At 40.7% G+C, this 20325-nt stretch overlaps 1 protein-coding gene across 3 annotated transcripts; it reads left to right on the top strand.

The window, feature by feature from the left end:
- Positions 1-2076: 2076 nt before the first annotated feature.
- Positions 2077-20090, top strand: LOC131912617 (bile acid receptor-like). 3 transcript variants are annotated; one of them, XM_059264932.1, is made up of 10 exons: positions 2077-2140; positions 5800-5991; positions 8226-8366; positions 11083-11225; positions 11315-11419; positions 11553-11652; positions 12532-12645; positions 14762-14884; positions 15595-15708; positions 19611-20090. In XM_059264932.1, exons 1-10 carry the CDS (start codon positions 2077-2079, stop codon positions 19856-19858), a joined length of 1344 nt encoding a protein of 447 aa, XP_059120915.1. In that variant the 3' UTR covers positions 19859-20090. The 3 variants fall into 3 exon arrangements, with proteins under 3 accessions (XP_059120915.1, XP_059120914.1, XP_059120913.1); XM_059264931.1 differs by having other exon boundaries at positions 5800-6162; positions 12532-12621; XM_059264930.1 differs by having other exon boundaries at positions 5800-6162.
- The last annotated feature ends 235 nt before the right edge of the window (positions 20091-20325 follow it).

The raw sequence follows: 20325 nt of genomic DNA, 5'->3' as shown, positions 1-20325 counted from the left end.
CCTTATCTTGTAAGGAGGGGATAAAGCTACAAAATATGACAGCCTCTAGGGTGACCTTCTCCCCTTCAAATAACTCCCAGCTTCAAAACTGTGGTTTCCTGTTTAGTGCTATTTAAAGAGATATCCTTTTTGGAGTTCCTTCCCAGGAAATAACAAAAACTAACAAATTAGCCATAAGAAATAGTCTTAGAGTTTGATCATTCTTTTTCCCTCATAACTTTCACTTTTTGTGTCTTCCTATTAGAAGTAAATCTGATGAACTGTTGCCATTATTCAGGCAGTGCCAAAATTAATGCTTTACTCTTTACCGTATCAGCGTGCTGGAGAAAAGGCATTTACAAAGGACTTAGATGATGAGAGAATGACACAGAGCCATTGTTTCTCACCCTCGAACTTCCTGAACTTCCTCCGTGTTCACGAAGAAATCTGTTTTTGAACTTCACCTTAATTTGGAACATGGATAGCTGGAAACCATTAGATTATTTTTTGTTTTGTTTTGTTTTTTGAGACAGGGTTTCTCTGTGTAGCCTTGGCTGCCCTGGAACTTGCTGTGTAGACCAGAGAGATCCATCTGCCTCTGCCCCCCCCCCCCCCCAGTACTGGATTAAAGGCATACGCCACCACCGCCTGGCTTAGAATAATTTTTTTTTTTTTAAAAAAAGATTTATTTATTTATTTACTTTGAGACAGGGTCTCATTATGTAACCGTGGCTGGCCTGGAACTCTTTACTAGACCATGTCAGCTTCAAATTCAGAGAGATCCATCTGCCCCCTTGCCTCCTGAATGCTAGGTTTAAAGGCATGTGCCACTATACCTGCCTGAGCTACAGCAAAAAATTACAATGCTCTCTCTGTTTGTGTGTGTGTGTGTGTGTGTGTGTGTGTGTGTGTGTGTGTGTGTGTGTGTACGTGCTTATGGAAACCAGAAGAAGGTGTTGGACTGCCTGGGGCTGGTGTTGCAGGCGGCTCTGAGTCTGAAACCAAACTCTGTTCTATGGGAGAGCAGCAAGCGCCCTTAACGGCTGAGCCGTCTCTCCAGTCTCCTAGAACAATGGTTTTGGGGAATGAGTTATTGTTAAGAGTTCTGCTGAGTTTTATATACACTATCTGCTCCTCCCAACACCTTTTCTGGGAGAGTGTTAGTACTAAAATTGAAGAAGCCAAGGTTCAGAGAGGTATAATAAATCATCATAAATAAGTGCTGAAATAGCATTTGAGTTGTAACTTTAAATTTGGTATGCTTTTAATGATTATTGCCAAATTTATTAAGTCATGTAAAGGCTAAGCAATAGGAAATTGGCAAAATTAAATAATTTTGTTTGAAAATGTGAAAAATTGCTTGATTAAAATGGAAGTGTGCCGGGCGGTGGTGGCACATGCCTTTAATCCCAGCACTCGGGAGGCAGAGCCAGACGGATCTCTGTGAGTTCGAGGCCAGCCTGGGCTACCAAGTGAGTCCCAGGAAAGGCGCAAAGCTACACAGAGAAACCCTGTCTCGAAAAACCAAAAAAAAAAAAAAAATAAAAAAAAAAAATAAAATGGAAGTGTAAGTCTCACGTAGAGGTCCTCCAAATTTTACTGTTTTTTTTTTTGTTTCTAAAGAATTGCTATTGTGTGTGTGTAAGCAGACTCACGGCACATAATGCGTGTGGGTATGCGCATGTGCCGGTGAGCACAGCTGGAGGGCTTCCGAGAACTCTGTGGAGTTGCTCCCTTCTCCCACCTTTACGTGGGTCCTGGGAATTGAACTCAGGCTGCCAGGCTTCTGTTGTAGCTTCTCTACCCCTTGAGCCATCTAACCAATTTAAAATTTTTATTTAAAAAGATTGTAATTTTTTTGACAGCCTTGCTATATTGCTCGGCTGGTCTTGAACTTACTAAGTAGTCCTGGTTGTTTACAGTGAAGATTGCCCTGCCTCAGTCTCTAGAGTTTTGGAATTACAGGACCACACCTGGCTTTATATTGTAATTTAATAAAATCATAAGTAATCTGTTGCAATTCTCGCCCATCTCAGGTTTTGTTCTGAAAGTGTCTGACCGTGCTGAAATAGACAGAACTGGAAACTGGACTAGAGAATGGCCAATACCTATGTCACAGCCTCTGATGGGTGCTGTCTCACGGAACCCATACAGTATTACGGTATGTAATACAAAACTGCAGTACAGCTATCAATAAAACAGTTTTTCTGTGTGGCTGGAGAGACGGCGCAGCAGCTATGCTAAGCAGAGAAGCACTTAGACCAGGGTTTGATTCCCAGCACCCATACGCCGTCTCACAACCATCTGTCCCAGTTCCAGAGACTCCAGTCCCCTTCTCTGGCTCCTCAGGAACCAGGCACACAAGAAGTGCACAGACATAAATGAATGTAAACTTCTCTCTCACACAAAATAAGTAAATCCAAAAACATGTATTCAATTAAGAAAATTAACTTGCAAAAATTTGAAGTTAGTTTTAAGGAGAAATAGTCAAGCTTTTGTGTTAAATTGTGTATGAGCCTTACAGTAGTCACGCTTGATAAATTGTTCTAAAAGATTTATTTGTTATTTTTAGTTTGTGTGTGTGTTTATGTTTGTGTGTGTGTGTGTGTGTGTGTGTGTGTGTGTGTGTGTGTGTGGTTATTTGCGTGTGAGTGCAGGTTCCCACAGAAGCCAGAGGCATTGGATCTGCTTGGAACTGGAGTTACAGTGTTTGTGAGCTGCCATGTGGGTGCTGAGAACTGAATCCCAGGTCATATGTAAAAACAGAACTCATTCTTTTTTTTTTTTTTTAGTATTTATTTATTTATTATGTGTACAGTGTTCTGCCTGCATGTATACTTGCATGCCAGTAGAGGGCACCAGATCTCATGATAGATGGTTGTGAGCCACCATGTGGTTGCTGGGAATTGAACTCAGGACCTCTGGAAGAACAGCCAGTGCTCTTAATCTCTGAGCCATCTCTCCAGCACCCAGAACTCATCCTTAAGGGCTGAACAGCCTCTCCAGTCCTTGAAAAAATTGTAAAGATTTATTTACTTATTTTCTATTTTATGTGTACATCTGTGTGTGACTGCGTGAGGCTTTTGTGTACCATGTAAGTGCAGGTGCCCGGGAAGGGGAGAAGAGGGTGTCAGGTCCCCCAAGGCTGGAGTTACAGGTAGTTGTGAGCCGCCATGTGGGTGCTGGGAACTGAACCCTGGATTCTCTGCAAGAGCTGCAGAGGCTCTTAGTTACTGGGCCATCTCCCTGTCACCTAGCTGTGCTTGATATTTTAATCTTAATGTAAATCTTGTAAAACAGAAGGAAATTAGAAAAGAATGCAAGTGACACCAGAAATTTTCTACATACAGACTAAGGCCATGATATAGACATAATCTTACACACAACTTAAAAAGGAACTGAAGCTCTTATTTCCATAGGGTGAGAAAGAGCTAATTATTTGCTTTGGACAATCAGTAGTAGTGGCCCTTTTCTTTTTTTAAAAAAAAAATAGGTAACTGTTTTTACTGATTCTTTTCCTTTTCCTGGTTTGTTTGTGGTGCCGAAGATTGAACCCAGGTCTTGGTATGCTATGGGAGCACTTTATTACTGAACTGTATCCCCAGAAACATTATTCTTGTAGTAGGCTATTTGGTAGTATTCAACACTGCACTGGTGTTGTAAATGACTTGTATGAATGATTTTATGTGAATAAAAGTTATCTTGCTTACTGATTTTGATGGTAGAATTCTGAAGGTCAGTTTAGCTCTAATCATCCGATGACTCAGCACTAGGAGAAGCACAGTGGCCAGCTACAGACCCAGAGTAACCAAGCATTGCTGGGTTCTTTTGGAGCTAACAATTTGAGTTAAGTCCAATCATTTTCCTGAAAGCAGGAAGTAAGTTGGCTCTTGGAAACTCTGATGATCATGACAATAATATATCATGTGCCATCTTACAATTTATATGTATTTTTAAATTTTTATTTATTTTCTCTGTCAAGCTTTGTACTCTAGGCTACTTGACCTCTGAGATTCTGGGGATTCTATGACTCACATCTCTTTCTGGGGTGCTGAGATTACAAATACACTCCATTGCAGGTGGGCTCTGGGGATTGAACTGAGGTCCTCTGGCTTGTGTGGCTAGTGTTTTTATGGACAGAGCCTAGAATGTGCTTTTACAAAGTCATGTGTGTGGGTGCTCAAGCACATGCATGCACACAGGTATATTCATGCTACAGCATGAATACAGAGGTCAGAGGCCAACTTTGGGTGTCATTCCTCACTTTCCATCTTCTTTGAGCTAGGGTCACTTTTTGGCTATTGCTATTCTCTGTCCATCTCTCATCTTGCTGAAGTCGTGCTAGGATTACAGATGCGCATCTCCAGTCCGGCTGTGCGTGGGTTCTGAGACCCACCAGCTCTTCATGCCGTGCAGGGAACACCTACTGAGCCACCTCCCCAGCCCCATTACTATGCGCTTTAACTATCATATTTCATTTTAATTTTCCTGTAACTCTTCAAGGTAGATAGATGAATCTCTATATACAGAACCAAATGAGAAAGAAGCTATAACTTACACCAGGGTACACATGCTAAAAGAGAGTGCCGAGGGGCTGGAGAGATGGCTCAGAGGTTAAGAGCACTGACTGCTCTTCCAGAGGTCCTGAGTTCAATTCCCAGCAAGCACATGGTGGCTCACAACCATCTGTAACGAGATCTGGTGCCCTCTTCTGGCCTGCTGTCATACATGCTGTATATACACGATAAATAAATAAATCTTAAAAAAAATAAAAAATAAAAAAAGAGAGTGCCGAGATACATTAAGTGAGAAGGTCAAACAGAAGGTTGTTTGTTGTTGTCTTGTTTTATTGGAAATTCATGTGTTTTTTCCCCTTTTTTGGATTGAGTTAATTTGTTAGTTTATATTGTTTGTGGCCTGATTGTACTAAAAAACAGTTATAATAAGGCTCGAGACAAGTGTGGTTCAAAAAGTGCATGGTAGTGGATCATTTTTCAGATAAAAGGTTTTTTTAGAGCTGACTGCCTGATAGGGTCTGAAACAAAGTTCAGCAGTCTTAAGGAGCACAAAGGACATTCTTTTATTTTTTAATTAAAAAAATTTTTTTTGGAGACAAGGTCTTATTATGTAAGGGTGTTCTTTTAAGGTCCCTTACTGGGGAGTTGGGAGAGGGAGGTATTGTGCCTCCAGGAAGTGGGTCCAAAGTTGACATTGCCAAATCAGGCCAGGAGGCGCTGTTCTGTGTGGCTTGGGTGGGCAGGTGTTTGCAAAGTCCAACAACGTTTCTAGACAGAAAGCTCAGGCAACGGCCTAGTTAACACAGGACTGCTGAGGTGTGGCTGTGGTCAGCCTGCCTCTGGGCCTGTGTGTGGGATGCTGAATATATTCTTACTGTGCCTGCTACCTTCTCTGCTGAGGGCTGTGTTTTCTAGAAGACTTGTTTCCAAGAGGGACAGACTTCTCGTTTATGTGTTGTGACAGTAACTGTTACAAAGAAATGCAAAAGGTAGGGGGAAAAACTCAATTAAAAATCTGGGAAATATTCCCTTTTCCTTAAGGAGAGAGACTAGATTAGTGTATGCACCACTAGCAACTAATGCCCTTCCTTCTGACTCCTGGTCCTCCTCTGTACACTTCTGGGGTGATAGCATTTATTAGGTATTGTAGTTCCATTTACTGTGTTCCTATTATGCTGGACAGCAAGTACTAAGATGTAGTGTTGAACTAACTTTCTGTTGAGCATAAAACATTTGAAGTTTGAAAACAATTATGAACATTTGACTTTTTCTGATTTATTATTTTTTGTGTTAACAAAACTAGATATTTTGCCAGAACAAATCCATTATCAGCTGTGTGACACCGATTTCCAAGAACCACCCTATTGTCGGTATTCCACTGCTCAGTTCCCTCCAGCTTTACAGTCCCCATCTTTACAAAGCCATTTCCACACCTATGGCTTGGATCCACAGTACGGTGGCGGCGGATGGTGTGGACTTGATGCTCGGGAATCCAGTCAGTCGACTTACATGGTTGTTCAGGATGATGGAGATGGATTCCCTGGGATGCAAAGGTCCCCATCAACTTGTTCTTTACGCTGGAAGGGACAAGATGAGCTCTGTGTGGTCTGTGGTGATAAGGCGTCAGGATATCACTACAATGCACTCACCTGTGAAGGCTGCAAAGGTAAGGGCTAAGTCGCAACGAAGCGAACAGTACTGCATACATCTGGTGCACGCATACACAGGCAGAACACACACACACACACACACACACACACACACACACACACACACACAAATACCTTATAAAACTCGAGAAACACATCACTTGTCTGCCCTTAGGCTCAGATCAAGTGTAAAAAATGTGAGAAACAAAACCAGGGAGTTTAAAGGGATCAATCTGCATATCAAAGGCAGGAGAATAAGATGTTAAGTTTAAGGTTAGTTTCTTTCCTTCTTTCCTTCCTTCCCTTCCTTCTTCTCTTCTCTTCCTTCCCTCCCTCCCCTCCCTTCCCCTCCCCTCCCTTCCCTTTCCCTCCCTCCCTCCCTCCTTCCTTCCTTCCTTCTTTTTCTGGTTTTTTGAAACAGAGTCTCAGTGTGTAGCCCGGGGTTGCCTAGAACTCACTATGTAGACCAGGTTGGCCTTAAACCCACAGAGATCTGCTTTCTTTTGCCTTCTAAGAGCTGAAATTAAAGGCATGTACCATCCAGGTCCTAGGGTTAATTTCTTTTCTCCTCATCTTCTTCTTCTCCTTCTCCTTTTTTGAGACAAGATCTCTCCATGCAGCCCTGACTGTCCTGGAACTCACTGTAAAGACCAGGCTGTCCTTGAACTCTCAGACATCCACCTGCCTCTATCTCCGAAATGCTGATATTAAGGGCCTTCACTACCGGGTCTGTCTCTTCATTTTTGATGAGGACTTTCACATTTCAATATAAACCTCAACACATATAAGCAAAGGTTTTCCTTATTCCTAGATGAAGTCAATGCTGGAACAAAACATGACATTTTATTAAGATCAAAATGTCAACCATGACATTTTTTTATGTGGTTGAAATAATCTACACACTTGGTGAAATTCTGAAAGAAGTGACCTCTCTGATTCTAAGTCAAAAGATTTTTAAAAATGCTTCGTAAAGAAAGAGAACAAATTGAAAGTCTGGAAGCGAAGGCCAGTGTTTGTAAAGAGTGAAAGAGTTGTTGATTCTAACAGCTGTGAAGCAGGCCAGCACTTCATTAATCAATAAATGTAGGGATGGGAAGGGAGGTGGGCAGTAGAGCACTTAGCACCTAGTTCTGTATTTGATCATAGCACCCTCAGAAACAAAACAACCCAAACAACAGAAAACAGAGCCAATATAACATAAATAAACATGTTTGTTCAGGGTAAAATTCTACCTCCAAATCTTGCAACTCATCACTTGCAAAGAATAGCCCAATAGAGACTACAGGAAGCGATGTAACAGCATCTTGAGTAGAGTAACTGGGCAAGGGATGGCCTGCTTTGGAAATCGGCATCTCACTGTTGAAACTGAGCTGAAGAAGGAGGCACAGTTTTGAAAACCAAAGCAGAGCTTTTACTTTCTTTGTGGAATTGAAATCATGAGACTCCATCTCTTAAGCATCTACCGAAAGTGAATATATGGCAGGGCTTTAAAAGGGGCATTGACTAAGCATGGCGACCTCCCTGGAGCCAGCAGGAAATGGCAGGGATTACTGCCTAGAAGAAAGAGTGAAGGAGGAAGGGGAAGAGGGGAATGCTACAGAAGGGGCGGGGCAGTCTGGAGGGCACTCCTGCCTTTGTGGGCTGACATAAAAATGTGGGGTCTTAGAAAAGAGAGGCTTTTCTGACATTTTTGTTTTAGGTGACTATGGATTCTCTCAAAGGAACATTGAGGGATGCTTTGTGGGATCTTGATATTCTGTAAAATGTAGTTTTAAAAATTCTTATAGGTAATTTCCCTGTAGTAGCATAGAGTCGTCTTAATGTGGTAAGGGTATTTAGTTCAATCTCCAGATGTTATAATGTAAGGGACAACCTCAGGATGGGTTGAGTATACCAATTGAAAAGAATTAGATAACTTGCCAGATAAATGTATATTTAAAAAATTATTGGGAGGAAAAAACCCCTCATTTTATTGAAATAATCTAGTTAACTTGGTTACTTTACTATAAAGGTAAAATGTTAATAAAATGAGAAGTAGCTAAAAGTATCAACATTAAACTTTGAAAACTTCTGTTGATAGGTTTTTTCCGACGAAGCATCACCAAAAATGCAGTTTACAGTTGCAAGAATGGTGGCCACTGTGAAATGGATATGTACATGCGCAGAAAATGTCAAGAGTGCAGACTGAAAAAGTGTAAGGCAGTGGGGATGTTGGCAGAATGTAAGTGCCATTGTGGTTGTGACTTGGATTTGTATTCATTGCACTGGGATATGCTGACCCCTATGATTTCCACAAATGTGGGAAACTCAGCTGCATTATTAGTGGGGGGACCATTTTCACACTTTCCTCTGTACAATAACATTGAATTTAAAAATAATAACATAGTCAAGCAGTGGTGGCACACGCCTTTAATCCCAGCACTCGGGAGGCAGAGGCAGGCAGATCTCTGTGAGTTTGAGGCCAGCCTGGTCTACAGAGGGAGTTCTTTTGAACATTGTCATATTTGTTTATATATGGACACATGCACACCACATACATATGTACATAGATTGCAAACTATGGAAGGTATTATAAATATAAGAAGTGATTTCCATAAACTTTGCTCTGTACTATATTGCTCTCATTTTGGAATCGGTCATAGTTTCATCTTAATTAGAAGTTCTTTTGGGGCCCAGTTCCTAGCATCTGCATGGCAGCCCACAATCATCCATAACTCCTAGTACAGAGGATCCAGTGCCCTCTTCTGACCTCTACAGGCCCCAGGCATGCATGTAGTGTGCATACATACATTCAAGCCAAATACACACATAAAATAAATCTAAATAATAATTTAAAAGATCTTGTATTTTTATGTTACTTAACCTAAAATTATAGACTGAATGGAAAATGTGCAAAATTTAAAGTTAGTAGTTCTCAAAAGTCTCCCTGATATCCAGGTATGCACAGCCCACTAATAGTTAACACATGGGTATCAGGACCTGTCTCCAAATACCATCACATTAGAGGGTAGCACTTGAACATATGAGGTTTTGGAAACACAATTCAGTACAAAGAAACCCTTGAAAAAGTTGTCTTTTATTAATTTATTTTATAGTCAGGATCTCATTATGTAGCTGGCCTGGAACTTGGTAAGTATGCCAGGCTGGCCTCAAACTCATAGAGATCTCCTGCCTCTGCCCTCCAAGTTCTGGAATTAAAAATGCATGCCACTGCACCTGGCCCAAAAGTTGCCTTTTAACCTGTGTCAGAAAATGTATGTGAAAGGGAACCCAGAGTCTTCTGAGGGAATCTGTAAATAAAATGGACCATCCTTCACTTTAACTTAAAGGAATTATGGCAAGATGAAGCAAAAGAGATTTGATGAGTATGATTATCGTGATTGGTGAGCATATGCCTTATTCACATGTTATTTCCATTCATCCATACCCTGCCCCCATTGCTGTAGCTCTTCATACTACATTTACCCAGTTGTTCTAATACTGTCTGTGTTTGGGACTCTGGGTATCTCTTCTCCTCTTCCTCCCCCTTCTCTCCTTCCTGCTTTTTCTCCTCTTTCCCTCTCCTTCTCCTCCTTTCCCCTTCCTTAAACTTTTCCTCCTCCTCCTCCTCCTCCTCCTCCTCCTCCTCCTCCTCCTCCTCCTCCTCCTCATTTTCCCTTTTTATGGTATTGAGGGTTGAGCTCAGGTTTCCCACATGCTTGACAATCTACCACTAAGCTAAACCCATAGACTCCTTTTCTACTTGAAAAAATTGAAGACAGAGTCTGTCCAAGTTTCCAAGGCTGGCATTCAACATGCAATCCTCTTGTTATAGTCTCTTGAGTGGTTGGGCTTACAGGTGTGTACTACCATGTCCAATACTTGATATGTTTAAAATGGTTTCATATTTTGGGTATTCTTTTTTTTTTTGAGACAGGGTTTCTCTGTGTAGTTTTGGTGCCTGTCCTGGATCTCGATCTGTAGACCAGGCTGGCCTCGAACTCACAGAGATCCACCTGGCCCTGCCTCTTGAGTGCTGGGATTAAAGGCGTGTGCCACCACCACCTGGCTTTTTTTTTGGGTATTCTTGTTCTCTGATAAGTAATAAAATAATATAGAAGGGTTTTAAGGTTTTTGTTTTGTTCTGCACTTCAGTTCCTCATTCATTTTTATTTAATAGGTATGTTTTAAATACTTATGAAAATGACAGGTATATTAATACTTGTATAATTTTAGTCATGATTTATGGTAGCTGTTGCTGGTCCAGTAAAGGCATCAGTGGAAGATTAAACATTCTATAAAAACAATAGTCCCCAGGCTGGAGAAACAGCTCAGCAATTAAGAGAATGCACTGCTCTTGCAGAAGACCTGAGTTCAGGTCCCGGCACCCACATTGTGTGCCTCACAACCAACTATAATTTCAGCTCAAGGGGATGTGACACTCTCTCGTCTGTGGGCACCTGCACTCATGTGTGCATACCCCCACACAGACTTATATAAGGAATTAAGAATAAAAATTTAAAAACAAACAAAAATAATCCTCAAATACATATTATTCACATTTGAAAATAACTAAATGCTTTGTCTGGCTTATAGGAAAAATTGTCTTAGCTTCTTTTGAAAATCCTGAGAGTCTTTCTTATGTAAAACTAGTGATAAAAGTTATAGATAAGGTAATTCTACTACTCTATAAAATGACAATCTCACCTCCAAGATCTTATGTAAAAATCTAAACATAATTTGGAAGTGAAAAATTAGCTCTTGGTTTTTATCTGGTATGACTGTATTTCAAGCAGACTAGATAGCTCTGAAGGGAAAGGAAAACAGGACAGTTAGTTGATGCACACACGCACGAGAGAAGTCTGGGGTCAATTGCTCGTTTAAGACCATTTCCATCAAATCCTATGGCGTTATTTTCTGAGACAAAAATACGTTGTGTGAATTTCGTAACCTCACAGGTTTGCTCACAGAGGTCCAGTGTAAGTCAAAGAGACTTCGCAAGAACTTCAAGCAGAAGATGGCTCTTCACTCTGACGTCCAAGTGGAAGATGAAGGAGCAGACAGCAAGCTTGTATCATCCACCACCAGATCTGGAAGAGGGGTAAGACTTCTCTTTCACACACTTTCCTGTTTCTTTATTGACAATGTGTACAAGAGGCACACATCACAGGCGCCCCTGTTTCCTTACAGGTTCAGGAAAGCATGACACTAACCCAAGAGGAACATCATCTTATGAGTACCATAGTGACTGCTTATCAGAAATTCATGATTCCTTTAGGGGAAACAAGCACACTTGTATGTATCCATTACTGGCAAGAAGTAACTTGTAATGAATGTCATTAGGAAATGATAGCAAAAATGGTTAAAACTTCAGTAATTATCTGAAAGAAAATACTATTTATCATTTTTATTTCTTTTTATGGATTAGCTGCAGGAGTTTTCTAACCCTGAACTAAGTTTTCTGAGACTCTCAGAGGGAGCAGTCCTACACATACATGGGCTGATGAATTTTACCAAGGGACTCCCAGGTAAAATTCTGTTTCATCATTTTTTAAGACTAATTTATTTTTTTTTGTGTTATGCATGTTTTGCCTGAAAGTATATATTCATACCATGTACATACCATATCATGGAGGCCAGAAGAGAGTGTGGGATCCCCTGGAACTGGAGTTAGTCATGGTTGTGAGCCCCCATGGTTGGTGCTGGGAACCAAATCCAGGTCCTATGCAGGAACAACAAACGCTCTTAACCACTGAGCCATCTCTCCAGCCCTGAGTTCTGTTTTTAAGGTAAAGAGGTAGTATAGCAAAACAAAAATCTCCAATATGGGACTGGATATATAGCTCAATGGCAAAGCACTTGTCTAATGTGTCTGAGGCCCTGGGTTCAATAGAAAACCTTTAGTTTTCCAACAATGCTACTTCCAACAACAACAACAACAACAACAGAAGCCTTATTTTATCTACTTCAATTAAACAGGTGGGTGACAACCTAAATATTTACAAAAATTATTATAATGATGTAATTTTTTAAAATGAAACAAGAAACAAATAAAACTTCCTGAATAATACTAAAACAAGCCAAAGTTGACTAAAACTTTGTTATATATAACTCAGTTTCATTTTATATTTTCAGGTACAGTCGCTCACTGTAAAATTACATTCTTCAAGGCTAAAGCAACTATGATTTATTTTTGCTATAAGAAAAGTGTCATCTAGTTCTGATAAAAGTGCTCTAAAGTATTACCATGTAGAATCAGTAATTTTATCCAGACTTGAATTTATATACTATGATTATTCCCAAGAAGCATTCAGGGTTGATAAGTAAAGAAATATTTTTTAAACATTTAGTTTATGAACATCATCTTTTGATTATCTCATTTCTTCATGCTTTATCTTTTTTTTAAGGATTTGAAAACTTACCCAATGAGGATCAGACTGCGTTACAGAAGGAGTCAGAAACTGAAGCGATGTTTCTTCATGTAGCCCAGCTTCACAGTGGGAAAGCATCAACCTCTGGAAGTAAAAAGAAAAAAAAAAGATTTTCATTTAACTTTAACATAGTCACGTTAAATTTAGCCACAAATTATAGAATATTAAACATTCATACACGTACACACACAGGCATTTTTAAACACTGTTCTTTGGAAATAGAATCTCATGTCGCCTAGGCACCTTAGAACTCATTATGTAGCTGAGGAGCATGTTGAACTCCTGATGCTCCCGCTCCCACCTGCCAGCCAAGGAGACTGCAGATGTATGCCTCTACGCCTGGGTTATGTGGTGCTGGGGATGGGACCCAGGGCCTTGTGGATGTTAAGCAAGAACTCTACTAATTGAGTGACATCATCAGTCTCTTTTTATTTTTTTCGTTTTATTTTACCAGTTAGTGTAGGAACAAATGTCTCATGATAGTTGTTGATAAATAGTTTCTAATATATTCATCTAGCATTTTCTCTCAACAAAGTCATTCTTTTTAAAATTGCATTTTTATTCTTGTGAGAATTTCATACATGTATACAAAATATTTTGATCATACTCACCTACCTCACTTCTTCCTCCTCTAACTCCCCCGGGATCCCCCCCCACATCTTTCTCCTGACTTCATGTCTTCTCCTCACCCTTTTTCTTAAAAATAACCCAGTGACTCTAGTTAGTGCTACTCATATGCACATGGGTGTGGGGTCATTCACCAGAGGCTGTCAGCTTCAAGGGATCAGGCTTCTAAAAAAAGAAACTGCCCAGGTGGTGGTGGTGCACGCCTTTAATCCCAGCACTCGGGAGGCAGAGGCAGGTGGATCTCTGTGAGTTCGAGGCCAGCCTGGGATACAGAGCGAGCTCCAGGACAGGCTCCAAAACTACACAGAGAAACCCTGTCTCCAAAAACTTAAAAAAAAGAAAGAAAGAAAGAAAGAAAGAAAGAAAGAAAGAAAGAAAAAGAAAGAAAGAAACTGGACCCTCCCTCCCCTAGCAGCTGTCAGCTGCCAACAGCTCCTCAGCTTGGGAGGGGCTTCTGTGCTCCTAACCCAGGCTCTTCTACCGAGGGAGGACTTCGACAGGCGTTTAAACACTAAGGTGATGGTGATTCTAAGACAGCGGAGCTCTGGGCAGAGGCTGTATGCTTGCTTTGAAACTCACAACTATAGCCTCCTTATTTGTGGAACGCCTCCACTGCGGGGCAAAGCGCTAGTCAGGCTAGTGTTGAACCCACTATCCGGTACCTCACTTCCATAAAAGACAGAAACATGTTTTTTAAAAATCAGTCCACCCTTTGAACAGAGCAGGAAACCCATCATCGTTCTAATGTATGCATGCAATAATTCAGACCATAAAGCTATGTGTTGGTTGGAGATGGGGGAAGAAGCAAAATGACACAAATAAAAACAACAAAACGTTTGCCAGCAACGCCAGCTGCCTTCACTAACTGCCCTTGCTACAGTGCTAACCTCCCCTCCGTCCCCCCCCCAGAGCTGAGGACTGAACCCAGAGTCTTGCACTTGCTAGGCAAGCGCTCTACCACTATTCTAAATCCCCAACCCAGTGCTAACCTTTTTAAATTTGCTTATTTATTGGTTGTTCTTCCCTGCATACACTAGACCATAAGGTTGCTAAAGGGAGGCCCTTGATGACCTGGTCCATGATTGCTTGAACAGTGTTTGCTTAAGAGTCTCTACAGCCTCGGATGCACTAGAGTGATGCGTGGAGGTGTGTGTGTTTAAGGAAGTCATTCTTTTTTTTTTTTTTTTTGGTTTTTCGAGACAGGGTTTCTCTGTGTAGCTTTGCGCCTTTCCTGGAACTCACTTGGTAGCCCAAGCTGGCCTTGAACTCACAGAGATCTGCCTGCCTCTGCCTCCCGAGTGCTGGGATTAAAGGCATGCGCCACCACCGCCCGGCAAGGAAGTCATTCTTTATAGCGTTATGGAAAACTCATTTTGGAGGATCTTCTATATACTCTTTCTACAAAATGTGAGCTGTTAATCTGGTTTTATGTTCCAGTAACAACAATGATAAAGATATTATTTTAGGGGATTGTTTTTCACGTAGTAGTTATGTTGGATTCTGAAAAGATATTCAGTTTACTACCTATATAATGATTAGGGGAAAAAAATCAGAGTTCATATTTTTTCTCTTTTGCTAGGTGCTATGAGGCCATCAAAGCCCTCAGCTGGCACACTGGAGGTTCATAATCAGAGCAGTGGTGACAATGTTTATTCTTCGGAGGACTCTTTCAAGGAAGGCAGTCCTTCTGCTACTCTAACTGGTAACACTGTGCAGTACAAAGTACCATCCTGGGTGGCCATGCTTCCCTTTCTTTCCTTCTTTTCCTTCTATTACAAGGAGAGTGCCATGGGCTTTTCTCACAGTTCACAGGTTTCTCTGCTAAGGGTGCTTCCGTGGTGGTAACAGTATTTGTAGACACAGCCAAGACATTTGTTAAGGTCAGGCAGGTCACCAGTGAGCCTTCTGTTTGTAACCATTTTCTTTGGCTACATCACTGCGATTCTTTCCCTACTTAGGTGGGAAGCTAGTTGGGGCCTCTGAGTCATTCTTTGGGGTGCTTTTCAAACTCTCCCAGGACTCTGATGTCATATACAGCCAACATCACAGTATCAACCACTTTTATGGGTAGAAGGGTGAGCCTTACTGTGGATAATACAGAAACACCCAGAGAGAGGCGTCCGAAGGCTCTCAGTCCCACAGCCTCCTGTTTGGTTTACGTGGTGAAACCCTGCTTTTGTTCTGGTCTTTCTCAATAGCACACCTAATGAGCCCACAATTGAGGCTCAGGCATGGCCTTCAAGGGCACAGCAAAGGGAATTGTCCTTGTCGGCCTGCCGTCACACAGGCAGCCATCTTGAGTCACCCTCATTTCATTTTTCTTATACTAGTTTGAGAGGTAAAAAAAAATGATCACTGTGTTTGCTTCTGTGCTACATTCTGATGAAAATACACTTATAATCATCTTTTCAGGTATTACTAAAGAATTTGTCGCCTCACTGTCTTACTTCTACAGAAGAATGAGTGAACTTAATATAACGGATACCGAATATGCTCTGCTTACAGCAACAACAGTGCTTTTCTCAGGTAAAAACTGTCAGCAGTAAGGCTCTGGGTGACATCTGCTGCACGGGAAATCATGAAGTTCTTGGTTGTTAAACTGTTAACTGAGGTCGAATGTACCAATCTCATTCCATCACAGTTTGCTCTATGAGTATTCCACTAAGCTCACCACTGTGTTGTAGTTTCTTGCATCTTAAAAAAATACTTTCTTGCCCTTGGATATACTCTCTCAAGTCCCTGACAGAGAAAGTTTCTTTAGGGAGTTAGCTATATTCTAATCTCCATTTTACTCCTCTTACTCTTGAATCCTCTACAGTTAGATTTCACTCCATCCTCTCCAGTCAATAGCTTCAGGATCTTGGCATTGCTGATCCTACTGGCCAATTCTCACTCCTCATCTTCCTTGCCCCATCTGCTATATTTGGTAGAGAAGCTCATAAGAACTTAAAAGAAAACAAGGGGACATCCTGTTTCCTGTGAGCCTTTGGGTGGAGTTTTGCAGCCACGGTGAAGATCTCTGGTATGTGGGGAGGACTCCTCCAGCTTCTTGTGTCAATTCATCATCTTCTTGACATGTCTGTAGCCTGTATTACATACTGGCTCCAGGTTAAAGTGAGACACTTGATTAGCATGGGTAGCTCACTGCTTCAAGCCAATGAAATCTTCCTAGGATACCACTGCCCCGTCTTGATTGATCAGGTCCTATTTGTGTTCTGTTTTATTCTAACTCTCCATGGCATCAGCGTTCATGAATGCTCACTAGGTATGATCAATGAAAGTTCAATCACGTAGGTTCCAGTGCAGCTGGATTTCGTTGTCCACTTTCCAGTATTATGTTTCATTCCAAGAAGCTTTGTAAGCAACTGTGGGATGAAAAGCATAGAGGAAAATCAGCACGGATTTAGAGGGCTGGAGGGATAGCAGTGTTTGCTGTCGTCTGAACTTGAGTATTTAGAAAACCAGCTAAGAGTGTTGTTACCTAGGAAAAGTTCACCCTCATTGGACCACAGAAGTCTTCTTTCTTTCTGTTCAGTGTAGGAATTAATCTACAAATCCTGGATGGTGCAGTAACCTTAGAGCTCTGGTGTGCTGGCTGTGTGAGGATTTCACTGCCTCTCAGAAGTGGGACTAATGGTGTCCATGGCCAACGTCCTTTACACTTTTTCGTGACATCTTTTAAAACAAGGAACATGTCATGCTCTCTACATTTAAGAATGTTTTCCGCAGGGCAATGGGCTCCCCTAGATTATAAATTGGTCATTAAGATACTTTTAATTGAAGTTTTATGATAAAAACTCCATCACTTTCATCACTTCCCTTCAGCCGATCCTTGTTTAGCATCGTTTTTCAGGGCTGATGTATTCATTCCCAACAACTGACCCTTTCATAATCTTGGCATTCCCACTCGCTGTTAGGTGGAAAATGTTAGGCTCTCCTTGTAGACTGTAGTCCAACCATCAACGTTTCTCTAACCTTGTTAATATTAAGCACCACAAACAGAACTGAAATTATGCAAAAAACTGTAAAAACATGACACTCTCAAGAAGTTTCCACTCCAAACCAAGCCACCCACCCACTAACTCATATAGGTGTTTTTTTCTTTTGCTAGACATTTTGAAATATTTATTTATTTATTTAGTGTTTGTGTGTACATGCCACGTATGTGGAGGTCAGAGGACTATGGGAGTTGGTTCTCTCTTTCCACCATGTGGGTCCTGGGGGTTGAACTCAGATAGTCAGGCCTGGTGACCATCGCACTGGCCTTGGCCTTGAGAGCTTTTTCTTTTCACTGAGTCCCAGGAACATCATCCTGTCTTGCTTTTCCCCTGTTCATTGGCAGTTCTTTCTGTGTCTCCTTTATTTTGTCCTCTTCGTCTCTCACAATGATAAACATTTAAGTTGTTCTAAGACTCAGTTTCCTTGAAATTAACTCTATTTTATGCACATGTTTTGCTTGCATCTGGTGCAGGCACTGCACCTGTGTCTTGGGCTGCGGAGATCAAAGGATGTCAGATGCCTTGGGACTGGGTTACAGATGGCTATGACAAGGCCCCGTTTTCTTCTACACTCTCTTCCTTCATGACTTCATCCTATCTCTTGTCACTAAAAGCCTGTGTGCATCCGATACTCCCAAACTTATCTACCAACTTGGTGTGCTTCCCCAGAGTTTATTAAATAGCCTCCTCAAGATTTCCATGTGACTGTTGAGCAGGTATATCAAATTTAAAATGCCCAAAGCTGAACTCATCCTTTTATATTCCCCTCCACCTGTACTAAACCTTAAATCTTCCAAATTGCATGTGCAAATTAAAAAAATCCTTAACTCTTTTCTTTCTTCTATACTAATATCACATATGCACCCAATCTGTTGGCTCAACCCTAAAATATATCTAGCACTTAACCACTTACACTTTTTTTTTTTTTTTTTTTCTGAGAAAGTGTTTCTCTGTGTAGCCCTGGCTATCCTGGAACTTGCTTTGTAGACCAGGCTGGCCTCAAACTCAGAGATCCACCCACCTCTTCATCTTGAATTCTGGGATTAAAGGTGTGTACCACCACTGCCTGGCTTACTTCTTACTGTTTCTAGCCTAAGCAGCATACTTGAATCCACCTATCTAACTGGGTTTTCTGATTCTATGCACTGTAGACTTTCTGTTAGTACTGAGAGGAATTCTCTGAAAATGTAAGTCAGATCATGTCATTCCTCTGTTTGTATCCATTGGTGGCTTCCTATTTCTCATAAAGTTTTTTCACCATTTTGTTATTTTATTTATTTAGATTTTTTCTCCTTCATCATTTTGAATTTCTGTTAAATGATGTTATATCCCTAATTAGTCTTTGCAAAATAGCCACCATCCCTCCACCCCAGAGTCCTATCTGTTTTCCTGTTTATTTTTCTCTATAGCACATCACTATTTTATTTTTGCTTTTTTAAAACATATTTTTTATCATTTATTTTTATTGATTTGTGTGTCTCCTTTGTCTGCATATATACCCCATGCGTACAGTGCCTGTGAGTTCAGAAGAAGGTGTCAGATCTCCTAGAATTGGAGTTACAGATGGTTGTGAGCCACTATGTGGGTGTGGGAATTGAACCCTAGTATTCAGGAAGAGTGGTTAGTTCTCTTAACTGCTGAGTGGTCTCTTCAGTCCTCTATTTTTGCTATTTATTTATTTATTTATTTATTTATTTATTTATTTATTTATTTATTTATTTATTCAAGACAGGGTTTCTCTATTTAGTCCTTGCTGTCCTGGAACTCACTTTTGTAGACCAGGCTGGCCTTGAACTCAGAGATCTGCCTGGCTCAGCCTCCCAAGTGCTGGGATTAAAGGCATGTGCCACCACCGCCCGGCCTGTTTTTGCTTTTTAAGATGTGTTTGCCTCTCTCCTTCCTCACCCACTCCATATTAAGAATATAAGTACAATAAAGGGAGAAAATTTTGTCTGTGAAGTTCATTGCTGTATAGTTAGCAAAGTGATTGGATAAACGAAGGCTGTCTAAGCCTTCAGAAATTCCCGGTTGGGTTATATCTTATGGTAGGAACACAAAAAGTCTTGCTCCTTACTTCCTGTTGACTGGAGAGACATTACTTGCTATTTTAAAGTTTCAGGCAAGCCCTTCATGACTGTTATATTGCCAACATTACTTACTGATCCTTTGCTTCCCATGTGACTCTATGGAAATTACTTAACTCCCTATATTTCAGGGAACTAATCTGAAAAATGTGATAAAAGTAGAATAGCTCAATAGACTATTGTGAAGATTAAATAAAATGATGAACAAAGACAATTTAATTAGCAAATCTAATGTGAATTAGGGTTCTGTAAGTACCTATGATTTGTATTATTTAATAACTGCATTGTTTTAAATGAATTCCTTATTTCCACCACTTTAAATCAACATAAGATAAATGTTTTTCAGATCGTCCATGCCTTAAAAATAAGCAGCATGTAGAAAACTTACAAGAACCAGTTCTACAACTTTTGTTTAAATATTCAAAACTGTACCATCCTGAAGAACCACATCGTTTTGCTCACCTCATAGGGAGGCTCACTGAATTGCGGACTCTGAGTCACAGGCATTCAGAAATCCTCAGCACCTGGAAAACAAAGGACCCCAGACTGGTTCCATTATTCTCTGAAAAATGGAATTTGTACACACTTTACTGAAAATGTAGACTGTTGAGGTTTGTCTCAAAATTTCAAAATCACAATTGGATGACTGATTTGAAAACTGTAAACAAAACCCCTGTGTTATCATGCATCACCATAAAGTGGAGAAATGAAGGGCTCATCAGATTTTGTGGAATTTTGGACTCTCAATAGAGGAACACCCTAGGATTCTACTCAAGGGAGCCATGTGGTGGCACAATCCTTGTACTTGGGAGATGGAGGCAAGAAGATCCCAAGTTCAAGGCCATCCTGGGCTCTATAGTAAGACCTCAGAAGAAGAAAGAGAAGAACTGGTGGTCATTGTTTCTTCATGAGTCCTTACCTAAAGAAACTATTTTTTTTTCACTTAGCTGAAAACATCTAATATGTAAACGTGAAAAAAGGTTAGTTGTATTAGGATAAGGCAGTGTGTGTGCTTCACTGATTAAGGACACGCTGATGGAATAAGAAGCTGATGCTTAAAC

Source organism: Peromyscus eremicus, chromosome 6 (assembly GCF_949786415.1).
Source record: "Peromyscus eremicus chromosome 6, PerEre_H2_v1, whole genome shotgun sequence".
In the NCBI taxonomy this organism is placed as follows: Eukaryota; Metazoa; Chordata; class Mammalia; order Rodentia; family Cricetidae; genus Peromyscus; species Peromyscus eremicus.
The sequence above is the reverse complement of the archived record's forward strand: the minus strand, read 5'-3'. Positions and strand labels throughout refer to the sequence as shown.

Bases quoted from the DNA above. Each gene is read 5' to 3' on its own strand.
- LOC131912617 (XM_059264930.1), top strand. From the start codon at position 2,077: ATGGCCAATACCTATGTCACAGCCTCTGATGGGTGCTGTCTCACGGAA. The intron at 11,420-11,552 runs GTATGTATCCAT...TTTATGGATTAG, and splicing joins TAGGGGAAACAAGCACACTT to CTGCAGGAGTTTTCTAACCC. The intron at 12,646-14,761 runs GTAAAAAGAAAA...CTCTTTTGCTAG, and splicing joins GAAAGCATCAACCTCTGGAA to GTGCTATGAGGCCATCAAAG.